Source organism: Populus euphratica, unplaced genomic scaffold, assembly GCF_000495115.2.
Source record: "Populus euphratica unplaced genomic scaffold, PopEup_1.0 scaffold70.1, whole genome shotgun sequence".
In the NCBI taxonomy this organism is placed as follows: domain Eukaryota; kingdom Viridiplantae; phylum Streptophyta; class Magnoliopsida; order Malpighiales; family Salicaceae; genus Populus; species Populus euphratica.
This window is the reverse complement of record NW_011499950.1, coordinates 632674-657674: the sequence shown is the minus strand read 5'-3', so window position 1 is coordinate 657674 and position 25001 is coordinate 632674. Positions and strand designations below refer to the sequence as shown.

At 31.8% G+C, this 25001-nt stretch overlaps 1 protein-coding gene and 1 long non-coding RNA gene across 3 annotated transcripts; one reads left to right on the top strand and one right to left on the bottom strand.

Annotated features, from left to right (window-relative positions):
* Positions 1-16609: 16609 nt before the first annotated feature.
* LOC105137924 (glycine-rich RNA-binding protein 2, mitochondrial-like) lies at positions 16610-18954 on the top strand. 2 transcript variants are annotated; one of them, XM_011043874.1, is made up of 5 exons: positions 16610-16717; positions 17486-17621; positions 17736-17804; positions 18467-18573; positions 18655-18954. In XM_011043874.1, exons 2-5 carry the CDS (start codon positions 17498-17500, stop codon positions 18748-18750), a joined length of 396 nt encoding a protein of 131 aa, XP_011042176.1. In that variant the 5' UTR covers positions 16610-16717; positions 17486-17497; the 3' UTR covers positions 18751-18954. The 2 variants fall into 2 exon arrangements, with proteins under 2 accessions (XP_011042176.1, XP_011042177.1); XM_011043875.1 differs by having other exon boundaries at positions 16615-16717; positions 17493-17621.
* LOC105137923 (uncharacterized) lies at positions 17943-18451 on the bottom strand. Its single transcript, XR_844671.1, has 2 exons — positions 18333-18451; positions 17943-18132 (listed from the first exon to the last, which is right to left on the bottom strand). It is a non-coding gene; the product is annotated as an uncharacterized LOC105137923 (long non-coding RNA).
* Positions 18955-25001: the final 6047 nt, after the last annotated feature.

Here is a 25001-nt window from a genome sequence, read left to right as displayed (position 1 = left end):
GAAGTTTTCTTTATTATATGAAAATCCAATATAATTTTTTTTAGCTCTGAGAGACTTGGGCGCCGTATGCATAAAAACAAAAATATTTTTTTAAAAACTAGGTATTGTAATACCAAATTTGTATGTTTACAATAAAAAAATACAAACCGATATTAATCAAATTGTCGTAGAAAAATACACAAAAAAATAATACATTTTCAAAAATAATTTTTGAATATATATTTTTTTTCAACTAGCCAACCTGACCTAAAAAAAGGCTAGGCCAAAATCAACCCAAAAAATGAAATCGGGCCAGGACCGATCCAAAGGATAACCTACTTGTGGCTGGACTCAACCCAGCTGTGTGGGCTGGGCTGATGTTCCAGCACAAAAAACCAACAGTTGGTTACTGTGCTGAGCACAGTAACCCATTATATATAATTAGCTGGTTATTGTGCGTAGCATAGTAATGAGCTAATTATTTTCCACTTTGCTATAGAACGTGAATTACTCACGTTGTGCATACAAATGGTGAACACAGTTGAGGAGCTAGAAAAGGGGAGGAGATTACCTGTAGTGAAGGAGCGTGGTTGCTATCTCAGGTGGTGGCGGGTCACAGCTGAGGGTGGTGGTTCTTCCTCTTCTCCTGCGTGATTCCTTTTCACGCTGTTGCATTTCCTTTCTCTTCTCCTTTTCATCTAACTCGGCTTCCTCTGGTTATTAAAGTCAAAATACATGCTAAATTATTTTTTTTGAAGTTTTCTTTATTATATGAAAATCCAATATAATTTTTTTTAGCTTTGAGAGACTTGGGCGCTGTATGCATGAAAACAAAAATATTTTTTAAAAAACTGGGTATTTTAATACCAAATTTGTATGTTTACAATAAAAAAATACAAACCGATATTAATCAAATTGTCGTAGAAAAATACACAAAAAAATAATACATTTTCAAAAATAATTTTTGAATATATATTTTTTTTCAACTAGCCAACCTGACCTAAAAAAAGGCTAGGCCAAAATCAACCCAAAAAATGAAATCGGGTCAGGACTGGTCCAAAGGATAACCTACTTGTGGCTGGACTCAACCCAGCTGTGTGGGCTGGGCTGATGTTCCAGCACAAAAAACCAACAGTTGGTTACTGTGCTGAGCACAGTAACCCATTATATATAATTAGCTGGTTATTGTGCGTAGCATAGTAATGAGCTAATTATTTTCCACTTTGCTACAGAACGTGAATTACTCACGTTGTGCATACAAATGGTGAACACAGTTGAGGAGCTAGAAAAGGGGAGGAGATTACCTGTAGTGAAGGAGCGTGGTTGCTATCTCAGGTGGTGGCGGGTCACAGCTAAGGGTGGTGGTTCTTCCTCTTCTCCTGCATGATTCCTTTTCACGCTGTTGTGTTTCCTTTCTCTTCTTCTTTTCATCTAACTCAGCTTCCCTCTGTTTTTCTGTTTTTCTTTTATCTGCTGGTGGTGGTGGGAGCGACTGGGGTTGCGGATGATAGCTGGAAAACCAGTTGGTAGCTGCTATGATGGTGGTTCTGCGACGGTTTTTCTTCTCTGTTTTATGTTCCTCCCTCTGTCTATCTTTTTTTTTTTGCTTCTTCTTTCATTTCTCATGATGCAGGTGCTGTTATTGACGACTAGGAGGACGGTGGTAGCTGGAGGTGGCTCTGGTGGTGGCGTTGTTGTGTTGCTCCTCCTTCTATACAAAGACATTAGCCCCTGTGTCTTCTCTTTTGTTGTTTTTTTTTTGTTTTCCTTCTATATTCAATTCCATTTCCTCCCTCTTTGTCACTGCTCTTCTTTCCCCCTTCTCTTTCTTTTTCTTCTATTCTGCCAAAGTTTCTCTCCTCTCAAGAACCAACTCGCCCCTTTGTTTTCTGTTATTCCCCCTCTGTTTTCTATTCTTCCCTCCTTCTCCAAAATTTTGCCCCCTCTTTTACTGTGGTTCCTCCTCTAATATTTATAAGCAAGAAGAGGAGAGGGTCACCTTACCCTTGCCTTGGCATAGGGTAAGGTGGGCAATGAGAGATGCTTGTAGGGGATGGTGGTTGAGGTATGGGTGTCCTGTTTTTTTTCATCCTGGTGTCAAGGCATGTATGGGTATGGGTAGTACTGAGTTTCTTGGGCAAGTGGGGTGTAAAGAGAGAGCAGGAAAAAACATTTCAAAAATCCTCTTCTCCCCTATCTTTGCATTTGCAGGGAAGAAGAAGTTGCACCGTGCTATTCAAAACGGCACCATGCAATTTTTTTTCTTTTTTTTGAAGAAAAGAAAAATGAATTTAGGAGTGACCTAAAAATGGATTATGACAATTGCCCCCCCTCTTTACAATGCTTATAGAGCAAAGATTTGCATAGTAAGCTTGTAAAGAAAACAAAAGGAAATAAAATGATTTGATTATTTTGGGCAACCTGCCCACACACACTCATAGTAGTCTATTTTCAGAGGTGATCAGCCCATACACTCACACTGATCTATTTCACGGGCAACCTGCCCGCATACAATCACATTGGTATATTTTCATAGGCGACCTGCCCAAGTACTTAAAGTGGTTTATTTTTAGGGGTGACGAGCCCACACACTCACACTTACCCTAGTTTATTCTTATGAGTGACCTGCCCAAGTAGAAAAAGAAAGAGTGATTTCATTATAATGGGTGACCTACCCAGGTGAAGGAATGGTCTCATTATAATGGGTGAACTACCCAGAAATGGAAAAAATGAAGAGTGGTCATATTGTAATGGTGACTTACCCAAATAAAAAACATGGAGAATAGTCGAGTTATAATGGGTGACCTGCCTAAAAAAATATTAGTCTTATTGTAATGGGTGACCTATCCAAGAAAAAAGAAAAGAGTGGTCACATTATAATGGGTGACCTACCCAAGTGGAAGAATGACCTCATTATAATGGGTGACCTGCCTAAATAAAAAAAAATGGAGAATTGGTCATGTTGTAATGGCTAACCTACCCAGAAAAAAATATTGGTCTTATTGTAATGGGTAACCTACCAAAAAAAAAATGGTCTTATTATAATAGGTGATCTACCCAAGTGGAAGAATGACCTCATTATAATGGGTGACCTAACTAGATAAAAAAACATGGAGAATTGGTCGCGTTGTAATAGACGACCTATAAAAAAAATTATTAGTCTCATTGTAATGGATGACCTACCTAAGAAAAAAGGAAAGAGTGGTCTCATTATAATGGGTGACCTACCCAAATGGAAGATTGACCTCATTGTAATAAGTGACCTATTCAGATAAAAAATATGAAGAAGTGGTCGCGTTGTAATGGATGACCTACTCAAGGAAAAAGAAAAGAGTGGTTTTATTGTAATGGGTGACTTATCCAAGTGGAAAATTAACCTCATTGTAATGGGTGACCTACCCAGATAAAAAACATGGAGAAGTGGTCGCATTATAATGGGTGACTTACCTAGAAAAATATTGATGGTGGCTCAAAGACGCATTCGGAAAGAGGTAGGGTTAGAAAACGCACTACCTAAGAAATGATAGCTTAAAGGCCCGCACAAAAGGAAGTAAGACACAAACGCACACTCGAAATGAGGTAGGGTTAGAAAATACACTACCTAAAAGGTGATGATGGAACACCGATCTGAAAATATTGAAAGAAATGTATTATGATCAATATGAATGTATACTTACCTGAGAAATATAGGTCCCCATTTCTTCATGGTATCTTTTTTTCCTTAAAAGTTAAAGTGTTAGTAGTAAACTTCGATGGCTTTTTCGCTCTTACTTACTTGTGTCATCTTTTGTGATCTTAACCTTTAGGAAGGACATGATATCATCATACTTCTTTGTCCTCCGCCCCTTTATCTCAATGGTTACAAATTTTTCCTAAACTTTTTCTTAAGAAGGGAATCATGGAGCTAGCCCTACCATGCATTTTTTATTGCCTCCCAGTTTGATCATGCCCCCAGTGTTCAATTCGGGTTTAGGGATGAGGCTATATGAAGGAAGATTTGGTTTTTGACAAGGAGTTGTTTTCATGAAGAATTTTTAGAATTTCAAAACTATTCTAGACACAGAAATCATTTTGGCATCGATTCAAAGAAAACTCATTCTGAAGCAATTCAAACAATTTCTATGAAGAGATTTTCAGAAGTGATGAAAACTCGTTGTTTTGCTTTTGGTGAAAAATGTGAAGTGACATTTAGTTGGTAAAAAAAATGGTTCAAAATTCAATTTAAAGGTTGCAGAGAACCAATTTTTAAAGCATTTATTTTATTTGCATGAATAATGATTTGGTTTTCATGAGAAAGCACTGCCTACTGATCCAGAGTGCCTATCTTTGATCATAAAGGGCTTAATTAGGCACGTAATGAAGGCTTAGGCTCTTTGTTATGAAGAAAAGAATATTTTGCAGGTTCAAAAGGTGTTTAAGGGATTTTAAGACTAAGGATCACTTGTGCTTGTTTCCTGACCTTTTTCTCTTAAATTTCTTTCCAAAATGGTTTCTCATGCCCCCCCAATATCGGGTTTGGGCTTTTTCTCTTTATTTTCTTCATTTTGTTTGGTTGAGCATAATCACCTTAGTTGTTTTTATGAGAAGCTCAAATCTTTTAGATCTTTTAGATTTTCTTTATCATGCCCCAGCTTTGCATGGGCAGCTTTGATAATTGAGAATTTTCTTTTATGGCCTCCAATATTGTTTGGGCACTTTCAATCGTTGAGGTTTTTTTTATATCTTTCGAACTTGCCCCCTAGTGTAGGGTGTGATCCTAGTCAAGGTTATTTATCTCAAGAAAAGTATTAGGCTCAAAAGAGGACTGCAAATGATATATTTTAGCCTCATGAAAAGATTATTAAAGATAGCCTTCCTTTATTCCAAACGCATGCATTAAGGATCGGTAACCCTTACATTCATGTGAGTGTGCAAAGTGATTTCTCATTATTTATTCAAATAAAACTCGACTTTTAAAGTCACTTCATGGCTTTTTTTTGGTTTTTTTTTTTTTCAGGTTTTCTAAGTGTATGGTTACCATTTTAAAGAATCATTTCAATTTCCAGTACTCATTTGTTTTGGACAAACATCAATATGATTTCTGTTTTTGTACTAAACTTTGAATTCCCAAAAAATCTTTGTGAACATGTGAAATCATGTATAATTTTGGAAGAAAAGGGAAAGCATCCGTGGTTTCATGAGTACAAATTATACTCAGTGTGTTATTTACATGAAACAATAAGAAAAATAAAAGCACGTGATCTTATTAACAAGAAAAGCTCATTTGACAGAGAAAGTCTTGTGGCATTATGAGCCAAATTACCAATAAGACTGAAATAGGTTAAAGCAAAAATGATCAAACAAAATATAATAATAGGGTAAGCTTCATCCTTCTATTTTTATAAATCTCCTCTCAGGCTAACCTTTCCAGAACAACTTTTATAAAGGTCTTATTGACAGTAGGGATAAAAACTGTGGTCAAAACTCAAGTCCTTCAAAATTTATACTGCCTTTTTCGCACCCTACCTTGACCATCGGTACTTTCTAAGCATTCTGCCTCTAGTGCCTTTACTGATCCACCGCTTCAAGCATGATTAGGTAAAGGGTTCATGTTCATATTAGGAGCTCCTTCCAATGCTATCCATCCTGCCTTGATTAATTGCAAAAGCTTTCTCTTGAAGGCATTGCAACTATGGATGTTATGTCTAGCAACACCAATATGATATTCGCAAGTGAGATCTGGTTTGTACTAGCTAGGGTAAGGTGGTTGCACAAGTGTTAGAGGTTCGGGAGCTACTGGCCGATGCTTAATAGCTTCTAGTACATCTCATTCAAGGGTAGTGGTAATGAAGGTAGTTCTTGGACCTTTTGGTAATTTCTAATTTGGCTTTTAACTTAAAAGTTTTAGGGCTCAAGTTTTTTTATGTCGGCAACTTGGGATTGAGTATGGTAGTGTTGGGATGAGTTTTTCCTACCCCTATAGTTGTCTCTAATATGGTTGACCTCTTTCCTTTCGAAGCCTCTTTTCTCGGTGGGTGCAGAAATTATACCACTATTGACACCTTGCTCTATATGTTCATACACTACCATAATGTTAGTGGATTATTGGGTTGAACTATCCATCACATGCTCATAATATGGTTCTTTGAGTGTGTTAGCAAATAAAATGACCATCTCCTTGTCCAAAAATGGAGGATGGACTTAAGCAAGTGATTCTTGCCATCTTTGAGCATATTTCCTTATGCTTTCTTTGTCCCTTTTCTATAAATTGGACAAGTTGGTTCTGTCGGTAACAATGTCCATGTTGTACTATACTGCTTGATAAAAGCATCCACCAAGTTTTTCCATCTTCGGATCTTTGTGTTATCCAATCTCATGTAACAGCTCAATGTTGCTCCACTTAAGCTATCTTGAAAAAAGTGCATAAGTAGTTTTTCATCATGTACTACTTCTGCCATTTTATTGCAATAGGATTTGAGATGAGTCATGGGGCATTGTGTTCCACTATATTTAATGAACTCAAGAACACGAAACTTTTTCAGGAAAACCACATTTGGGACCAGACAAATCTCTACTGCTCGTACTGGATCATATAAATCTACCCCCTCAATTACTTTGATTCTGGCTTTTAGCACCTCCATCTTATCTTGATCAATGCTATCAGATGACTTGGCCTTGTGGGACTCGTTAGCAAATGGATCCATGACTATAGGGCCTGGTATAAGTGTTGTTGACTACACAAATGCTGGATTATGTTGAGGCTCTTGACCATGTTCACTCACATGACCAAAAAATTGATGTTTTCTCCTAAGTGTAGGAGTGTTGAAGTAATAAATAACCCGGCAAGACTAGGGTCGATAAGTAGGTTGATTGTATAAATTATAGATAACAATAATACAATAAGAACAACAACAACAATAATAAGAATAAGAATATTAGCAGCAGCAGTAATGGTGGTAGTAAAGAAGAAGAAGAAGAAGTTGATGAAAACTTTGAGATGGAAGATTAATATAAGGATTAAACAATGATAACAATGATTAGTACTTAAAAGTGCATTTTTATCAAGATTTTTATCATCATTTTGCACTTGAAGTATCAATAACTCCTTAACTAAAGCATGTTTTATAATAACATATCTAATAATATAAGATACCTTTAATTTATGGTAAATGTTCATTTTAAATACAGGCCTATCACATAAATGAAATGATTGATTGATGAATTTAAGAACTGAAATTGAAAAGATAAAGAGATGGCCAAACTTAGAAAAGAGATGGTGGTGCAATCCAAACCGGAATACTGTTCAGTAATTGCGTTATAACTGGAGCTGTAGATCTCCGATTTAGGTCCACTTTATATGGATGGAAAGCTAATATATAGGCCTATGATTAGTACTTAAAAGTGCATATGATTATTTACATAGACCTAAATCCGAGATCTACAACTTCAGATATGACCCAATTACCAAACAATGTTCCGGTTTGGACTGCACCAGCATCTCTTTTCTAAGTTTGGCCATCTATTTCTCCTTTCAATTTCAGTTCTTAAACTCATCAATCAATCCTTTCATTTATGTGATAGGCCTGCATTTAAAATGAAAATTTACTACAAATTAAAGGTATCTTATATTATTATATATGTTATTATAAAACATGCTTTAGTTAAGAAGTTATTGACATTTCAAGTGCAAAATGATGATATAAAACCTTGATAAAAATGCACTTTTAAATACTAATCAAAGGCTTAAATAAGATGTTAATGAAATAGATGTTTTAATGAATAAAAGCATATTGGATTCATATCCTGAGGAAAATGACATCATTGATTCTGATATTAATGATGCTAGTAATGAAGAGGTATAATATTTGATTTAAGGTTAGTCACTTGTAATTAGGCGTGCATTGAGTTTATAAATAAAATAGCATGATTTGGAGTAGCAAAGAGAGAATATTTTTTTTTTATTTGAGATGCCACATAAGTAATAAGAATGAGAAGCATTGGCCTTTAATACCTTTATTGCCTTTATATGATTATAGGAGAGAGCTTCCTCAACCTTAGTATGAAAGTTTAATATATGAACAAGGAGTTCGTGTGCCTATTTGTATATATAAGAGCAAAAAAACTCTAGTTAAGAATGTAAATTTTTAAAATATATTAATGAGGTTAACTTGCAAGAAAAGAGTGGCCAATATGAAAGAACTTTATGAGCTGGTCGAAAAGAGAGAAAGAAAATAGGGGAAACTTATGAAGAAAAGAAAAGATAGTGTTATGAAGAATGTCTTTTATATTAACAAGCCTATGCAAACTAGTATTTTTATTTTTTTTGTTGCATGATTATAAGGATGTATTGCCCATGGATGATGTTTTTATTGTTGATTCAAGGACAAATCCTTTTGAGGAGGGGAGAAATGATGCGAATCAACAAGCAATCATTAAAGGATCTATTAAAAGTATAAATTAAGCCTATTATAATGTCTAAAACTAAGAGGATCTAAGAGGAATTGATTGAGCTGATTTTGGATATTTGGACTAATAAATTGCAAATATGTTAAACTAGACTATTGTGTATTGTTTAGATCATATATAAAATGTTAAACTAGACTATTGTGTATTGTTTAGATCATATCTAAAGTTATAGGTGGAAATTTATTGATATTCTAATTAGACTAGAAACTAAACTTTTCAATCTTTACATCCATTTATAGTAGGCTTAGTAATTCATCAAGCTGAGAGAGGATGACATATTTAAATAAAATATGCTAAGTAATCCTTATTATGGAAGGATTTCTTACGCAACAACAATCCTTCTTTAACAATGAAAGATTTTGGCAACTTAAACAACATTAAAAGTCTTATTTTTGCAATAAAAAATTATGGCAGTAAAAGAGTTCATATTGGATAAGTTTGATAACTCATCAATTCTTATATAACGTGGAAACAAAGTCAACAGGGAGTCCATTTTCTACAAGGAGACTAAAAGGCGGTTTTTGAGCTTATTTTTTATATTACATAGTTTTATACTAACAATCATAATATTTGATTCAACCATTAGATCATATTAAAATTTTACTAGATAATTTCAGAGGCTTTGTTTTATATAGGGTTAAAATTTTATAATGACTAGATATTGGGACAGCCTTGCGATAGGTCTAAAAGATATTGTGCGAAAATTGTATTAGTTCTCTAGTTGATTTAGATTTTTATTCTATTTTATTTAGAACTCCTTTAATCTCCATCCTTTTTTAAGATGTTTTTACCTATTATAAATAGAGTTATTTAGCTTATATTTAGTTTTTGTTACAAACTTAGATTCCAATAATATTGTTATTGACGTATATTATTCCAAAAAATGGTTAAAAAATGCTGGAATCTAGTATAATCTAGCATAATAATAGTCTTTTTTTCCTTACTAATGGTTTTGGTTGAAAAAAAAAAGAAGGATGGTTCTTAGAGGCTTTGTATGGACTATAAAGCACTCAATAAACTCATTGTTAATGATAATTTCTAATACCTTTAATTGATAAGCTACTACAAGAACTAGTAGGGGATATTGTGTTTTTAAAGGTGGATTTGAGGTTTAGTTACCACCAAATAAGAATGATACTTATAGAGGTGTTCAAAATTGTATTTAGAACTCATAATGGTATCATGAATTCCTAGTTAAGCCTTTTGACTTAACTAATGCATTAGCAACCTTTCAAAGTTTGATGAATGAAATGTTCATAACTTCTCTTAGAAAATTCATATTAGTATTCTTTGATGATATTCTTTTATATAGTTAGTCAATGTTAGCTTATTTAGAACACTTGAAGCTAGTGTTTGAATCACTCAAAGCTCATCAACTATATGGTGAAGAAAATAAGTTTGTGTTTAGCAACAATTAGGTGGAATATTTAGGCCATATAATATCTAAGGTAAAGGTAACTACTAACCTATAAAAAATTCAAGCTATTATAGACTAGCCCCTAACCAGAAACATCAAGTGTTTAAGGGGGTTTCTTGGCCTAACATTGTATTGTAGAAAGTTTGTTAAATAGTATGGGTTGATTTGTAAACCTTTGAATCGATTATTAAACAAGGATAATTATGTATAGACTATAGTGGTAACAAAAACTTTTAATCATCTCAAATCAATCATAACAAAATCCTCTAATGTTAGCTTTACCTGAACTTAACAAATTATTCATAATAGAGACTAATACCTTTAATATTGGCATAAGATAATACTGGTGTAAGAGAAGAACTCTATAACTTACATCAATAAATCTCTTAGGTCTAAACAGTGGGCATTGTTTATATATGAGAGGGATACGTTAGCTATCCTATAGGCAATCAACAAGTGGAAGTATTACTTATAGGAAAGACATTTCAAAATTCATATTGATCACATTAGTTTGAAACACTTATAGGATTAGAAAGCCACTTTCCCATCTCAATATTTTTGGTTAACTAAATTATTGGGTTTTGACTATGAGATTGAATACAGGAAAGGAAAGGAGAATGTTACAGCTGATGCTCTAATGAGGATTCCAAATGATGAATTATATGCATAGACAATCTTAACCATTTCCACTAATATGATAGATAATGCAAGGAAGACTTGGGAAAATGATGTTGTTATACAAGCTCCAAGATATAATCATTAATCCTACCTCATATCCCCGTTACTCTTAGGTTAACAATTTGTTGAGTAGAAAAGGAAATATTATGGCGAGAAATGATTGTTCTCTACAAAATAAGATCATTATCTTATGTCATGATTTTACCTTAAAAGGTAACTCAAGAGCTACAATTACTACTAAGTGAGTAGGCATCTTATTTTTTAGAAAAAACAACAAAAGCATATAAGACAATATATCAAGGAATGTTCTATTTGTTAGAAAAACAAGCTTGGAAATGTTCTTACCCTAGGGCTGCTACAACCCCCCACCCTTTTGCGTAAACACCATTTATTGATATTAGCATGGATTTTATGAAAGGTTTTCTTAAATCAGAGGGAAATGAAGTTATCCTGGTAATGGTGGATAGATTTAGCAAGTATGTCTACTTTATAGCTATTACACATCTATATATTATAATTATAGTTGTTAAAGCTTTCGTGGATAACATTAACAAATTACATGAGTTGCTACCATAGTTAATGACATGGATGTTATGTTTTTAAGTTAATTTTGGAAGCATCTATTTTCCTATCAATAAGTGACTTTATGTTGTTTAACTACTTATTACCCATAGTCTGATGGATAAAATAAGGTTGTCATAAGTGTATGTGGGATTATTTCAAATGAATGACCATTGACACCCCAACTTAATAGTCTTGATGGTATAACACCAATTATTACATGTTACCAAGTTTACATATTTTATATATATTTTTTCTTTTAATACATGTTACTTATTTTCTTAAAGACTCACGTATCAAAGAGTAGATGACTCCTTAACAAAAATAAAACACATGCTGAAGGTAATAGAGATAATCTAATATCAACTTAATATATGATGTGTTTAGTAATATAGTTCAAAGTGCATTCCCCTGAAATTTAATTTTTTTTACTTAAAATTAAATTTTTTATATTTTTATATTATTTTGATGTACTAATATAAAAATTAATTTTTTAAAAATAAAAATATTATTTTAATATATTTTTAAATAAAAAAACATTTAAATTATAACTACTGTCATATTTCCAACCTAATCCAATAAAATGACTTGGTAAGCTAACAAGAGGAACATGAGGGGATTCAACATTGATGAACATCAAACTGCAGCTATAAAGATAAAAAAAAAATTTAAAAAAACAATAACTTATCAAAATTCACAAAAACTAGCATCTCAGTACAATGGTCCTTTCCAAAGTGTGGAAAAGATTGTTTCACATGTCGCAATTGAAGAAATAGTTGGGAAACAAAGAGGTATAACCCCAAAAAAATCAAAACATACAGCTCGAAACAACGTCATATCAACAAAAAGACAACCCTCCACACTAAGGTTGTCAAAAACGTTTTTTTGACACGACACGGAACATATAATATAAACTCGACTCTTAAACTAGAATTGTAAAATCGAAAAATCAAAAGTAAAATATTTTAACTAAAAATCATAAAATCACAAGTAAAATATTTTTTAAAAAATATAAATATCCAAACATCTTAAAATACATAATTCAAATAAAAGTAAAATAAACAATACAAATATATCTTAAAATACATAATTCAAATAAAAATTCATACATGTCCATAGTATTTCAGTAACTAAAAGTTAACACACCTAAAACAAACAGTCTGCAGGTGTGTCATGTAAACTAAACATATCTTCATTGCCTTTGTCTCCCTTATTATTCCTAAAACAGTCATCAAAATCATTACCATCTAAAGGATTACTACTGCTACTACTAGTATCAACACCGATATTAGAAACATTAGTGCTACTACTAGTACCAAGACCAACACCAATATTGTCAACAATATTTAAATCCAAGTTCCTTGAATTATTTGGATTGACATCATTTTGAATCTCTAAATCATCTTCAGTTCCATGACAATCCATTCCAACATCATTAAGATTTTCTTCATCATCACTTTCATCTTCTTTATTGTTTTTCCTTTGTGTAGCACTATCAATGACACCAAGCAAATCAAAGGGAGATGAACCATCATATTTCTCTCCCTTGGTTATCCAATCATCATCAGATGAGAGATGATCAAAAACTTCACGAAAATCATTAGCTTGCCTTTTGACTTGGTTATCATTTAATTTTAGATTGCACATTACAAATACCAAGTTATTCATTTTTTTCTGGTGTAAATGATTTCTTCGTTTTGTATGAACCTATGTAAGTAATTCAAATTAATACATATAAGGTTATTATAAAATATAAAAACATTAAAAGGAAAAAGGAAAAAACTTACCATCTCAAATGCACTCCAGTTTCGCTCGCATCCAAATGAACTACAAGTCAAACTTAAAACTCGAATTGTAAATTTTTATAGCTCTGGACATTCATCCCTATAAGAATCCCACCATTTACTTAGAGTCTTTTTATCCCTTGTTATCTTAGCAGCCTCAATACCGAACAACCCACTTGTATCCTTGAATGAATCAAGTTGCAAGTCAATTTTACAGCTTTTACTTGCATCGAGCACCATCCTTTCTAAGCATTGATATAATCCAATTTTAATGTTGGCATTAACTTTAAAATTAGAATTATAATGATAATGAGGATTCAAATAATATGTTGCTGCATGTAAAGGTCTGTGAAGTTGAAGTTCCCATCTTAAATCAATGATATTCCATATAGGCATATAACTACAAAATAAAAATAAGAATATTATCATCAACATTACATGACCTAGCTGGTAAACATTATAATCAACTGATTGTAGTAAATAAATAATTAGCAAGATATATAATCAATATCTTTTTTTTACAGAACTAAAATTCATTTGTATCTTCTCTTTTGCTTGATCCATTGCTTCATATATAAAACTCATAGCTGGTTTCTCATTTGAATCAACTAATCGAAGAACTTTTATTAGAGGATATGATGCCTTAATACATATAATAACATCTTGCCAAAACTTGTTCTCCAAAACACAACTTTGAATTCGCTTCCCTTCTTCTGTTTTTGAAAACCTACATGACCTCCATTAGATGGAAGTAAATATTGTCATCAACTGTATCTTGCAATCACTCAAACATCCAAGAGTTAAGTATACAGTAGCAAATCTAGTGGTAGTAAGCCTAATCAAATCCTTTCCTTTTATAAAGTGTCTGAACATATAAATAAGAATAGTTCTTGAATATATGTATGAGATGATTCTCCTCCCATTAGCAATAATTACTTGAAGGAGCTCTAGTTTCTTCTCAAAATCCTCTAATATCAAGTCAATACAATGGGCAACACATAATGTCCAAAACAATCCTTTTTTTTTTCCTATTAACAATTGCCTTGCTGCCTTATAATTTGCAGTATTGTCAGTGACTACTTTCACCATATTTTCCTCTTCAATCCTCTCCACAATAACATCCAACATCTCAAATATTTTATCAATAGTCTTGGATATATTAGAGGTATTTATGAATGATAAAAAAATTATCCCTTTAGGACTATTAACCAAAAAGTTACAAATAGAAAGCGCTTTTTTATTAGTCCATTAATCAAACATTATTGAGCAACCTATTTTTTTTTCCATTCTAACTTGTACTCCTCAAGCAAGTTGATCATATGATCTACTTCTTGCTTCAAATACTTCTATTTAATATCATGGTAGGATGGAGGCTTACAACCTGGCCCAATCTTTGCAACCAATTCAAGTGCCTTAACAAATTCAGGGTTTTTCATATAGTTAAATGGAATTGTACTAGTATAGAAAAATCTTATAATTTATCGACATGCTTCTTCTTTAAGATCCTTTTTTAGCAATTGATTGATGGTAGTTTGTGTACTTCCACTCCTACTCACTACTCTCTTTTCTTTATCCACTGAGGTAATTTCATTCCCTTCATCATTATCTTCATCTTTTCTAATATATTGGAAAGCCTCTCTTTTTTTTTTCTCAGATGCTTCTTGATTTTTCACTAGAACATTCAAAATTATCTTCTTTACATCTTCTGGTACTTACTGGCATGGCTCAACATCCTTTCGAGTGCAAGCCGAATGATGCTTGAAACGGTAAATGCCTCCACTAATAATTTTCTAACAAAACTTGCACTACACTCCTTTTGAATTCTTGTCAACATCTATATCATATTACCATCCCATATCAAGTCTATTGCCACTTGTAGTTTTTTAGATGCCATGTATCCTACAGTTCAAGAATAATTTATTTCTTGCAGTTTAATCATTTGTTTAAGAATTACAAATATGCATGTTGTATTCGACAGTTTAATACATTTTTTATGGGAAACTATTCTAGTGAGACAAAAAAAGGTGACTATTCTAGTACCCTACAATTTAGTACATGTTGTAAATCAACAAGTGATATAACAAGGCTTTTTGAAAGTTATCAAAACCACTCTTGCTATAATGTTGGACATAATTAAGATTATACATTCACACACCACTCTTATGGGGAAAATTCAACCAAAGTCTTGACACCAATTAATATATCATTCATACTTAAGAAGATGGTCACAACAAGAATACAAGCTGCATGGATGTCATTTAAAGCTAGAAAAAATATAGTGTAAACCAAATATTACTAAATCAAAGTCTTGCAGGATGATATCATTTGAGAGATGCAGTCTGTATTAAATTACTTTCATTTTGTTTACCAATTTTCTTTTACCATTTAGATTCTAACAGGAGCTCATTTTAAAGCAACTAGACAACAAAATTATGAGAGAAACTAACTTAAAATTGCTTGATGCTTGCTAAAACATCTAAGACCCCAAATGTGCTGCAACATAAACCCCTAAACTCTTTATTTCACCGAGAACATATTTAGTTTGTTCACTGAATGTGGGGCAAGAGATATCGATGCTAGTTGCAGAAAGCTACATACAGGTCTTTATCAATTACTACCAAAAAAAGCTCTTATCACAAATGTTTCTTTTTTCTTTTGGAGTGCTTAATTCAAGCTCAAAAGCTTTAGACATCAGTGAATTAACAGTTTACTACAAAAGGCATTCTAAGACTACCTATCCAGTAATACACAAAAAGCCTAGATAAATTAAATGCAAAGGGCATTCCAAACAAGTGTATCAATTGCCTTAAAGTTTGTAGTTTTTGGATTTACAGAATACCTGCAATCTTGGAAATTGGAATGCTTCATCAGTTTGTTGCTTCCTTGCTTCCTTGCTTTGTTGAATCGTTATCTATGCAGATTACAGAACTATAGAATCTGCAAAAGCAAGTAAGATCAAATAGAGCATAAGTGAACATTAAAAGAAATTACAACACACAATAGTAAACCATTGTTAGAAAGCTTCACAAAAGATAAAAAAAGCTGCACATGAAATTACTAGCAGCAATACAACACCACTCCCCCTCTGAAAAAAATACCTAGAAGCAAACCACTTAATTGTAGAATACCCAAAAGATAAACATAGATTCATACCTAGATCATTTTTTGTCTCTAATCACCACCATTAGACAGAAAAAAAAAAAAACAAAGCTTGGGATTGTGAATCAATTCTTACCTTCGTCTCGCCAAGAATGCTCCAGATAGGGGGGAAAGTGATTTCTTAATTTGCCAGGGACAGGAAAAAGGAGAAGGGACTAAGGGAGTCGGGAGAGTGTGAGACAGAGAGGGTATGATTGGACAAAGTCTGGAATCAGGGAGAGTGTGAGACAAGGACGAAGTCATAGGTGGGGTGAGGGTGGTCGGGTGGGAATTGGAAAAGAAAAGAGATTAGTGCATTTCTAATTCTGCATTCGGTATTTCAGTGACATTTTGGTTAACTTGTGAAAATATAACGTTTTTAATGTTTTTTGTGAGTTGACGTGATTTTATGCTATTTTGAATTAGTTTTATGTGATTTTACTGATTTTTAAGTTTTGCATGTTTTATGGGTTTTAACTCATAAAATTGTAAAATTTTATGCATTTTTAACAACCATGCTCCACACAACAAAAAGAAAAAAGAAAAAATCCGAACGTACAACCCGAGACAGCGTCATATCAAATTCTCAACGCTATGAGCAAGCAATATACTTTACAAGTGCCACTCAGCAGTCGCTCTCTTAAACCCTAGCCGTTTCCTTCGTTTCACTCTCTACCAAGCCGAAACCCACCCTTCCCGTCATTTTTCTTCAAAGGTACAATCTTTACCCTCTTCGCTTAAACCCTAAATTTCGATTTCTTTTCTGTTTCCCTTTCTCATCATTAATTGAATGTACTGTTATGCTGGTGTTTTTATGTGAAAAGTTATTTTTTTTTATGATGCTTTGTGGATCATAGTTTGGTGAAGCAAAGTTTTGCTCTTTCTGTTTTGGTCTTGGATATTTTTTGTGTGTCTACCAAAGTGGGTCTCACGTTACTGGGGTTGTTTTCTTAAGTTTTTTTTTTAGATTTTGTTTGTGTTTTTTTGGTTTTGGGTTCTGTTCTGTTTTGTTTTCTTAGCCACATGATTGGTTCTTTATCGTGTTCATATAATTGATTTTTTCTGTTTTGATTTGTTTGTTATTAATTCTGTAGATTATTAATGATAACCTTTAGAGTTCTTTGTTGTTCTCTGTTTTTCACTGGTGCTGCTTATGGAGTGTGTGTGGTGTGACTGTAGGGTCAAACAATCTTTTAGAGTTTTAATCCTCTACTTTATCTTTCCGAGGGATTTTTGTGTTCTGAACAATATGTTTTGTGCTTTTAAGGCTTAGGTTTTGAGTTTTCTTTAATCAAAGCTACCTATTTGATCTCTTAATAAACAAGGAATCTAAAAATTGACCCCATTTTTTTTAGATTAATTTTTGAATGTTGCTTTGGGGGATGTTGCAAGATTGTGAATGGTTTGTTATGTTTTGAGTTTTTTGTTTTTGGTTGAATATTGTTAATGCTCGATACTGATGCAATGATGGGTTTTCGTTTAGTCCATAGTTGAAATGGCTTTCTTTAACAAGTTTGGGAGCCTAGTTAGGCAGTCAGTTTCCCAGAATGGGCAAGTTCCAACGGCATCTATGCTGAACTCTATTCGCTGCATGTCTTCATCAAAGCTTTTCGTTGGAGGTATTGATGTGTAGATGCTGTTTTAATGCTAGTATTGATGAATAAATGCTGTTTGAATGTTGGAAATCCATTTGCATTAATGCTCTGCTGTTGTCTATATCATCTCTTTTTTAGGGCTTGCATGGTCAACTGATGATCAATCCCTTAAGGATGCATTTTCTGGCTTTGGGGAAGTGACTGATGGTATGTTTTTGCATGTGTAGTTGAATCAGTTATTTAGCAAATGGTGCTTTTATTAAATCACACTGTTGAAATAAACATGGACACGATTTCTTTCTCTAGGTTACCTGCTGTCAAATGATTGCTGAGGCTGGTTGATTGTGTTCTTATTTGATGCATCTTTGAAATTAATGATTGACATTTTTATTTGTTATCATTCAATTTGGTGGTTTGAGTATTGCAAATCTTTGCCTGCTTGAACTGTAACCTCATTGGTAAATTGGTAATTGTTAACTATTGTTCATCCGCCCTTAGAATGACAAGTATCAATTTCTTGGAGTTGTCCTGTAACCTGTGGGTTTTACTTTAGTTCAAAAATGTGAATTGGTGCCAATGTGTGTTTACATGTGAAACGACTGTGGTCCGGTTCAGCTTGGTTATTAAATTCCAAAAATATATTATACTCCATGCCAAAGTTTTCCAAATCTGATTCTACTATGATATTTTCAGAAAGACGAAGTGTTTTTTGGTTGGATATTTTAGAGTTTTAACAATAGAATTTGTGATATTCTCACTATCCAAAGTTGTAGTGTTGTAGCTGTTGCAAAACAACCTTTACTTGGCTGGGTGAGCCTGTTGTTGTCAGTGTAGGTGATTAACAATCTGGTTTTGGTTTTGTTTTACAGCTAGAGTTATCACTGATAGAGACACTGGGAGGTCTCGTGGATTCGGGTTTGTTAGTTACGAAAGCACTGAATCTGCCAGTGAAGCATTGTCAGCGATGGATGGCCAGGTCAGAAATTTAGTGTTTTTGACGGGGTTAAGTGCCCTGATTCCTGAATGATATATTGATTGTTGCATGCTGATGGTGCAGGAATTGGGAGGAAGAAACATTCGTGTGAGTTATGCCACCGACAAGAGACAACCACAACCTTACAATAGCAATTACGGTGGGAATCCAGATTATTGAAGAGGTTGAGTTTCAGCTTTGCGGGCTGTTGAAATGGCTTTGCTTCTTTAGCTAGTTGTTACTAGTAAGAATTGAGATTGCTTTTTTATTTTCCTTGAATGAGTTTTCTATAACTTGCGATGTTATCTTGTTATTTTGACACTACCATGTGCTGGTTATTAATTAGTCCGACTGGGTAAGTTCTACGGTGGAGCTCCATCTGTTCATATTACGTTTTCATAGTTATGGAGTGAGGCATAGTCCGTCTCTTGTATGGTTGCTCTGATGTTTTGTGCCTCTGCTAGTCATCGAGTGAGGTGGTAGGCATGCACGAGCATTGTTTCTTCGTTTAACTGGGTGGTTATGAATTGTCAAACAAAAGGCAGTACCGTGCTTGCTACCTTGTCTAGGCAGAGGTGGTTCAGTCAGGAGCAAAGAGAAGAGCAGAGGAAACTGGAAAGCGACCGGGTCTGGTGGCCATATGGTGCTTTCAAGTCTTTTTTGGTTGTGCTGTGAATTGCCGAAAATTGCATGAAAACAAATTTGCCTTGTCAAGCCCATGGACCCGACATATCAGAATGGGAGACTGATGAACCGGATCCTAAGGAGTTATGTAATTACCCAAGATGTTGTAAAACCAATGAACGTTCATGGCTCCTTTTGGAATCCCGTCATACATGGCTGCTGCTATCAGCTCCATCGTTGATGTGTTCGATTTTTTAAAAAAAAAATGTGTTTTAGAAAGAAAAAAGATTTAATTGATGATTTTTTTAAAAAAACTTTCAATAGGATTAATACTTGAAAAAGATCTAAAAGAATTTAATTTTTTTATATATATGGCCCAAAAACCAATGCAATCTACAATTTCTATATTAAGCCACGCTGTTAATTAACAAAACCTAATTGGCTTTTGAAAAATTACCTAAACTCTGGGACCATTAACCATTTTCCTTATTCTTCACTCTAATAGTTTTTAAGAGCATATAAGTTTTCTTATTCATTTATTATTTTAGGTTGATCCAGAACAAATAAGTATTTTTTTTAAATTTAATTGCACAATAAAATAACCAAGTACTCTTGAAGTAGCAATTTAGTGTTTAATTAAATATAAAAAATAATAAACAATTAAAATGCATAATAAAATAATAACAAAAAAAAATCTTATAATAAAAAATATTTAAGATTGAGATCAATGAGTTTTTTTTTCTTTTTGATAATGATTTTTTATACTAAAAAAAGTCAATTAAAAAAAATAATTTTTTATAATAAAAAAATCAACAAAAAAATAAGGACATGTAAGTGTGGTATATCTAGAGATGTATGAGAGGTGCCCTCACCTTTTAGATGATATTTGCTGTGCTTTTTGATGTCTAACTATGCCTTTCTGTCATGCTGAAAAGTGTTATGTTATCATTTACTTATTTTTGATGATGGTCTGGTTTATTGTTGATAAATCATTTTAATTTATTTTCTTTCTATTAAAAATTTCAACCTATTCATCTTTGTTGTTGGTATTTTAATTTTAGTTTATATTATTTTGATTTTTCATTTTTTATCTTGGTTTTTTTTGTAAAAATTTTATTTACTTTCAATTTAATCCTTAAATCCCAATTTATCAAATACTATAGTCTTCAATTTAGTTCTCATTCTTTGGTTTTCTAGTTTTATTCTTTATGCACTAGCTTTTTTGTAAAAGTTTATTGGATTTCAGTTTCGATCTTTCAATTTAAGTAGTCTTCATTATTGTGATTTCTAATTTTTTTCTTAATTCTTTTGTAAAAGTTTTTTTTAATTTTATCCTTTAATTACAATATTATTTTTATTTTTATGTCAATTTTGAACCTTATTTTTTTATTCTTTTACTAAATTGATTTTTTTCAATTTCATCTTTTAATTAAATATAAAATTTATTTTGTATTTTGATTTTGATTCCCATTATTTTAATTGTTATTTTTTAAAATCCTTCTATATAATTAATTTTTTTTTTATCAATCTCATTTCTCAATATGATTAATTGAGAATTGAACTTATAATTTATTATGAATTAGACTTCATTGTTTTTTCAAATTTGATGTTTCGGTCTAATGAATCGAGTCATGGGTTTGAAAAGTTAATACGAGTTTTTTTTTATAGAAAAAACAATTTATAAATCTTTTTATTTTTTATTGGTCACATGATTTAGACCACGGGTTTGGTGGAATATCTCGAATTCGCTCAACCCTAATTAGCGTGGTTTGTCATGAACAATTTTTCTTCTTTTTTTTTTGCCAAATTTCAAAATTTAAACATCATTTTTTACACATAAAAAATTATCCAACCCCACGGTGAAATATGGGTGCTAAGGCTAGTTAATATATCAAGAGAATTGGGGTGATTGTCATGGCTTTTTTGTTTTCATTCAACACCTTTTTTTTGTTTTCATGTTTTTTTTTTAATTGAGTCTATTATCCAACCCCATGATGAAATATGGGCGCTGAGTCTAGTTAATATATTAAAAGAATTGGGGTGATTGTCATGATTTTTTTCCTTTCATTCAACACTTTTGGTTTTGTTTTCATGTTTTTTTTTTAATTTAATCTTTTTATGAACTAATTTCTTGTAATATGTTTTTAAATTGTGGTAGAAAGACAAAAACAAAGAAAAAAAGACAGGACCATAATGTAAACCTTGAAGAAAATGCATGACCAATCTCAAATTCACATAACAAATACTTTTTCATTCCACTTATTTTCCTTTCTCATCAAATTTAGTCCTTTAGTTTTTGAAATTCTAATTTTGATTAAAAAAAATTTATTTTTCAATCCTTAGATTTTTAAGAGGAGAGGGAAACTCATTTGAGAATGGGAAAGTATAAAGAAAGTTGTTTGTAGACCACATTCTAATCACACAAAAAGGTCATATTGGCATCAACGAGTTCTATTTAGCAAAATGTTCTTAAACCATCATCTTATAAAAAAAAATTTGGTATACAAAAAGTATACAAAGAGTATAAAGAAAGTTTGATTTTGTTTTTTTTTTCTTTTGAAATAATTTATGGTGTTTTGAGTTGAAAGATTGTTTTGTTAACATGATAAGCATGTTTATCAAGTGTTTTCATGTGAAATTAGGTTGAAAATGAATTCTTGGATTCAAAAAAACCCAAAATTGATTTGACTAACTATTTAGTTGTAAAAAAATTAGATAAGTAGATGACAAGTAGTCATCTTTTTTAAAAACAAAAATGGAAAACATGAAAAAAGAAAAAAGAAGAATTTTTTTCTAGTCTATTATTCATTATTATGAAAAAATATTTAGAGTTTTTTTTTTATATTTTGTGAGTTATGTTTTTCACTCCTTTTGCCAACACAAAAAAAGGCCTAAAATGCGAGTTTAGTTTTTGTGCATGGCCTTTTCATTAATAGGTTAGGAGCACTAGGCTTCCCAGGCCTAGACGTTTGGCCTATATATATTAGGTTTATTATGTATTTTTTAAATTAAATTTCATGAAAATAATAGCTTTGAAATATATTAAATATATTGATTTGAAAAATAAGATAACACATTAACAAAGCTTGAATATTTTGTATATTAAAAAACACTTAATTCAACCTGTATTGTAACTTAGAAGGCCTTTTCATTAATAGGTTAGAAGCACTAAGCCTAAGCCTCCCAGGCTTAGATGTCTGGCCTATATATATTAGGTTTAGTATGCATTTTTTAATTAAATTTCATGAAAATAATAGCTTTGAAATATATTAAATATATTGATTTTATGAATAAGATAACACATTAACAAAGCTTGAATATTTTGTATATTAAAGAAAAACTTAATTCAACTCGTTGCGTAACTTAGAAGTCCTTTTCATTAATAGGTTAGGAGCACTAGGCCTCTAAGGCCTAGACATCTAGCCTATATATATTAGGTTTATTATGCATTTTTAATTAAATTTCATCAAAATAATAGCTTTGAAATATATTAAATATATTGATTTTAAGAATAAGATAACACATTAACAAAGCTTGAATATTTTGTATATTAAAAAATAACTTAATTCAATCCGTAGTATAACTTAGAAACCATAATGTAGTTTATACACTAAATATACAAGGATTGGCCTTAAACCCAAGGTTTCTCATATCGTAAAGAAATCTTAACCATTTGCACTATTATGTTTTTTGGATTAAGCATAGTAGAGTATATATTAGCTCATTTATATAAAAACTAGCTCATTCTACACACAACACTATGGGTCGAGTAATGTTTTTTTAACATAAACTTTTTTTTCCAAGGATTAATTAAACTATATAGGGATCGACTTGATAAATTTAAAAACAACCTAAATTGTCCAAGATAATAACTCCCTCAAATTGAAAAATAGGTTACCATAATTTACAATAAAAAGAAATATGATATAGGAGATAGAAAAAGGAAAGAAATAAAGAAAAAGACTCTAGAAGCACCCCAAAACTTTGATAATAACACCACCAATATTTTTGAAAAAATCTTGACAAGATGTATTCAATGACAAAAAAAAAAATACCAACACCAAATGAAGGGGGCTACATAAGTAATTCAAATGTGTTGGGGATCACAAGGTTGCTTTGATTATTAAAAAAAAAAAGGTTAACTCAGGTTGACCATTCGAACCCATTACTTAGGCTTTGATTTGGGTTTACCTCTAATTTAAGTTTTAAAATTATGATAATAATCATTTTTATTCTTATCTTGATCTAAATAAAATTGGGTTGACTCTCCCAATCTATGAACCCAACCTCATCTTGGGTTAACTTCCTAGTCAAGTTTTAAAAATATGATAATAATTATTTTTATCTTTACATTAATCTAAATCAATCCAAATTAGCCTTTCTAGCCTTTAACCCAGGTATTGTCCCAAGTCGACTCCAAGTCATATTTGTAAACTATGATAATAATCATTATTATTTTACATTGACTAACTTAACTTGGGTTAACCCTTCCAACTTGTGACCCGGGTCTTATATCAAGTCAATCTCTACGTTAGATTTTAAAATTATAATAATAATCACTTTTATCCTTGTTGTGACTTGAAATAACCTAGGATGCCTCTTTTGACTTGTGACCTGAACCTTATCCTTAATTGATCTTTGAGTCCGGTTGCCACTCATCAATCAAATTGATAGGCCAATAACAAAGGTTTGGGTCTAAGAAAAAATAGAGAAAGTATTGACTCAATTTGACCTAAAAAACTTGAGTTAACTCGTGACCTGTGTAAAATCCGTCAGAAATCTATTTTTTTTCTTCTTGTTTTTATCCTTTATAAAAAAACCCGATTTCACATTAAGGGCAATATAGTTATTTCATAAATAAAAACTGTTATGCAAAGAGTTAGATAAGCTTGTCCTGCCCGTTATAATGGGACAAACATTTCTCCACTAGAATAGCCTTGGACAAGACAAAAAATAATTTTGATTCAATCCAAATATGCACCTAACAAATCCATGAAAAAACTATCTTATATGGTATATCATTGCTACCATACCAAATACCACCTAAGACTATATTGTACAACAACTAAATAAGGGCCTGTTCTATGCCAAGATACAAGTGTTAAAAATGAGTTTAAGAAGTCGCAAGCATTTATAAAAAAGCACTAAAACAAAAATTCAAGACTCAAGTCATTAATATTATTATGTTAAATAAACTCGGTTAATTTAAATATAAAAAATATAATCACAATAAATAAACTGAACATGTAAAAATGATTAAAAAAAAATGACTCAAGTTCATTTATATTAGTATGCGAAATTATGGCCTTGGGCATGATACTAAGGTAACCCCATCAAAATTATATTGAATAAAACTAAGAAGCTTATTATCAAACAATCCAATAATATTGAAAAGCAAAAAAATGATTTGAGTTAACCAGGTTAATATGCTAACCTTGCAATCATGTGTACAAGATTGAAATAACTCCGTATAAAAGAAAATGAAAAAAGAAGAAGAAGAAGAAAAAGCATGAAGATCATCAATCCCCAATAAATCAAATGTTGAAGAGTGAAATTAAAAATAAAAATTTTAAAATGATAAAAAAAACCAAAGTCAATATGTTTTAACCTTCAAAACCCATGACCTCAATCATGAGTCTGAGACTAACCTCATAGAAGACACATCTTAAAAAATAATGAAATAAAATTCTAAATTATCAAAATATTGAAAGATGAAATTAAAAAAAAAATACAATACAAAAGGATTCAATACAAAAAATAACAATTACAAGAACGAGAATTAAATTTGTTAAAATAAAATAATTTGA

What these genes read in the sequence shown, in the direction of transcription:
- LOC105137924 (XM_011043874.1), top strand. Translation starts at nt 17,498, where the DNA reads ATGGCTTTCTTTAACAAGTTTGGGAGCCTAGTTAGGCAGTCAGTTTCC. An exon ending in CTTTGGGGAAGTGACTGATG is followed by an intron (nt 17,805 to 18,466) that starts GTATGTTTTTGC and finishes TTTGTTTTACAG; the next exon opens with CTAGAGTTATCACTGATAGA. An exon ending in TGTCAGCGATGGATGGCCAG is followed by an intron (nt 18,574 to 18,654) that starts GTCAGAAATTTA and finishes CTGATGGTGCAG; the next exon opens with GAATTGGGAGGAAGAAACAT.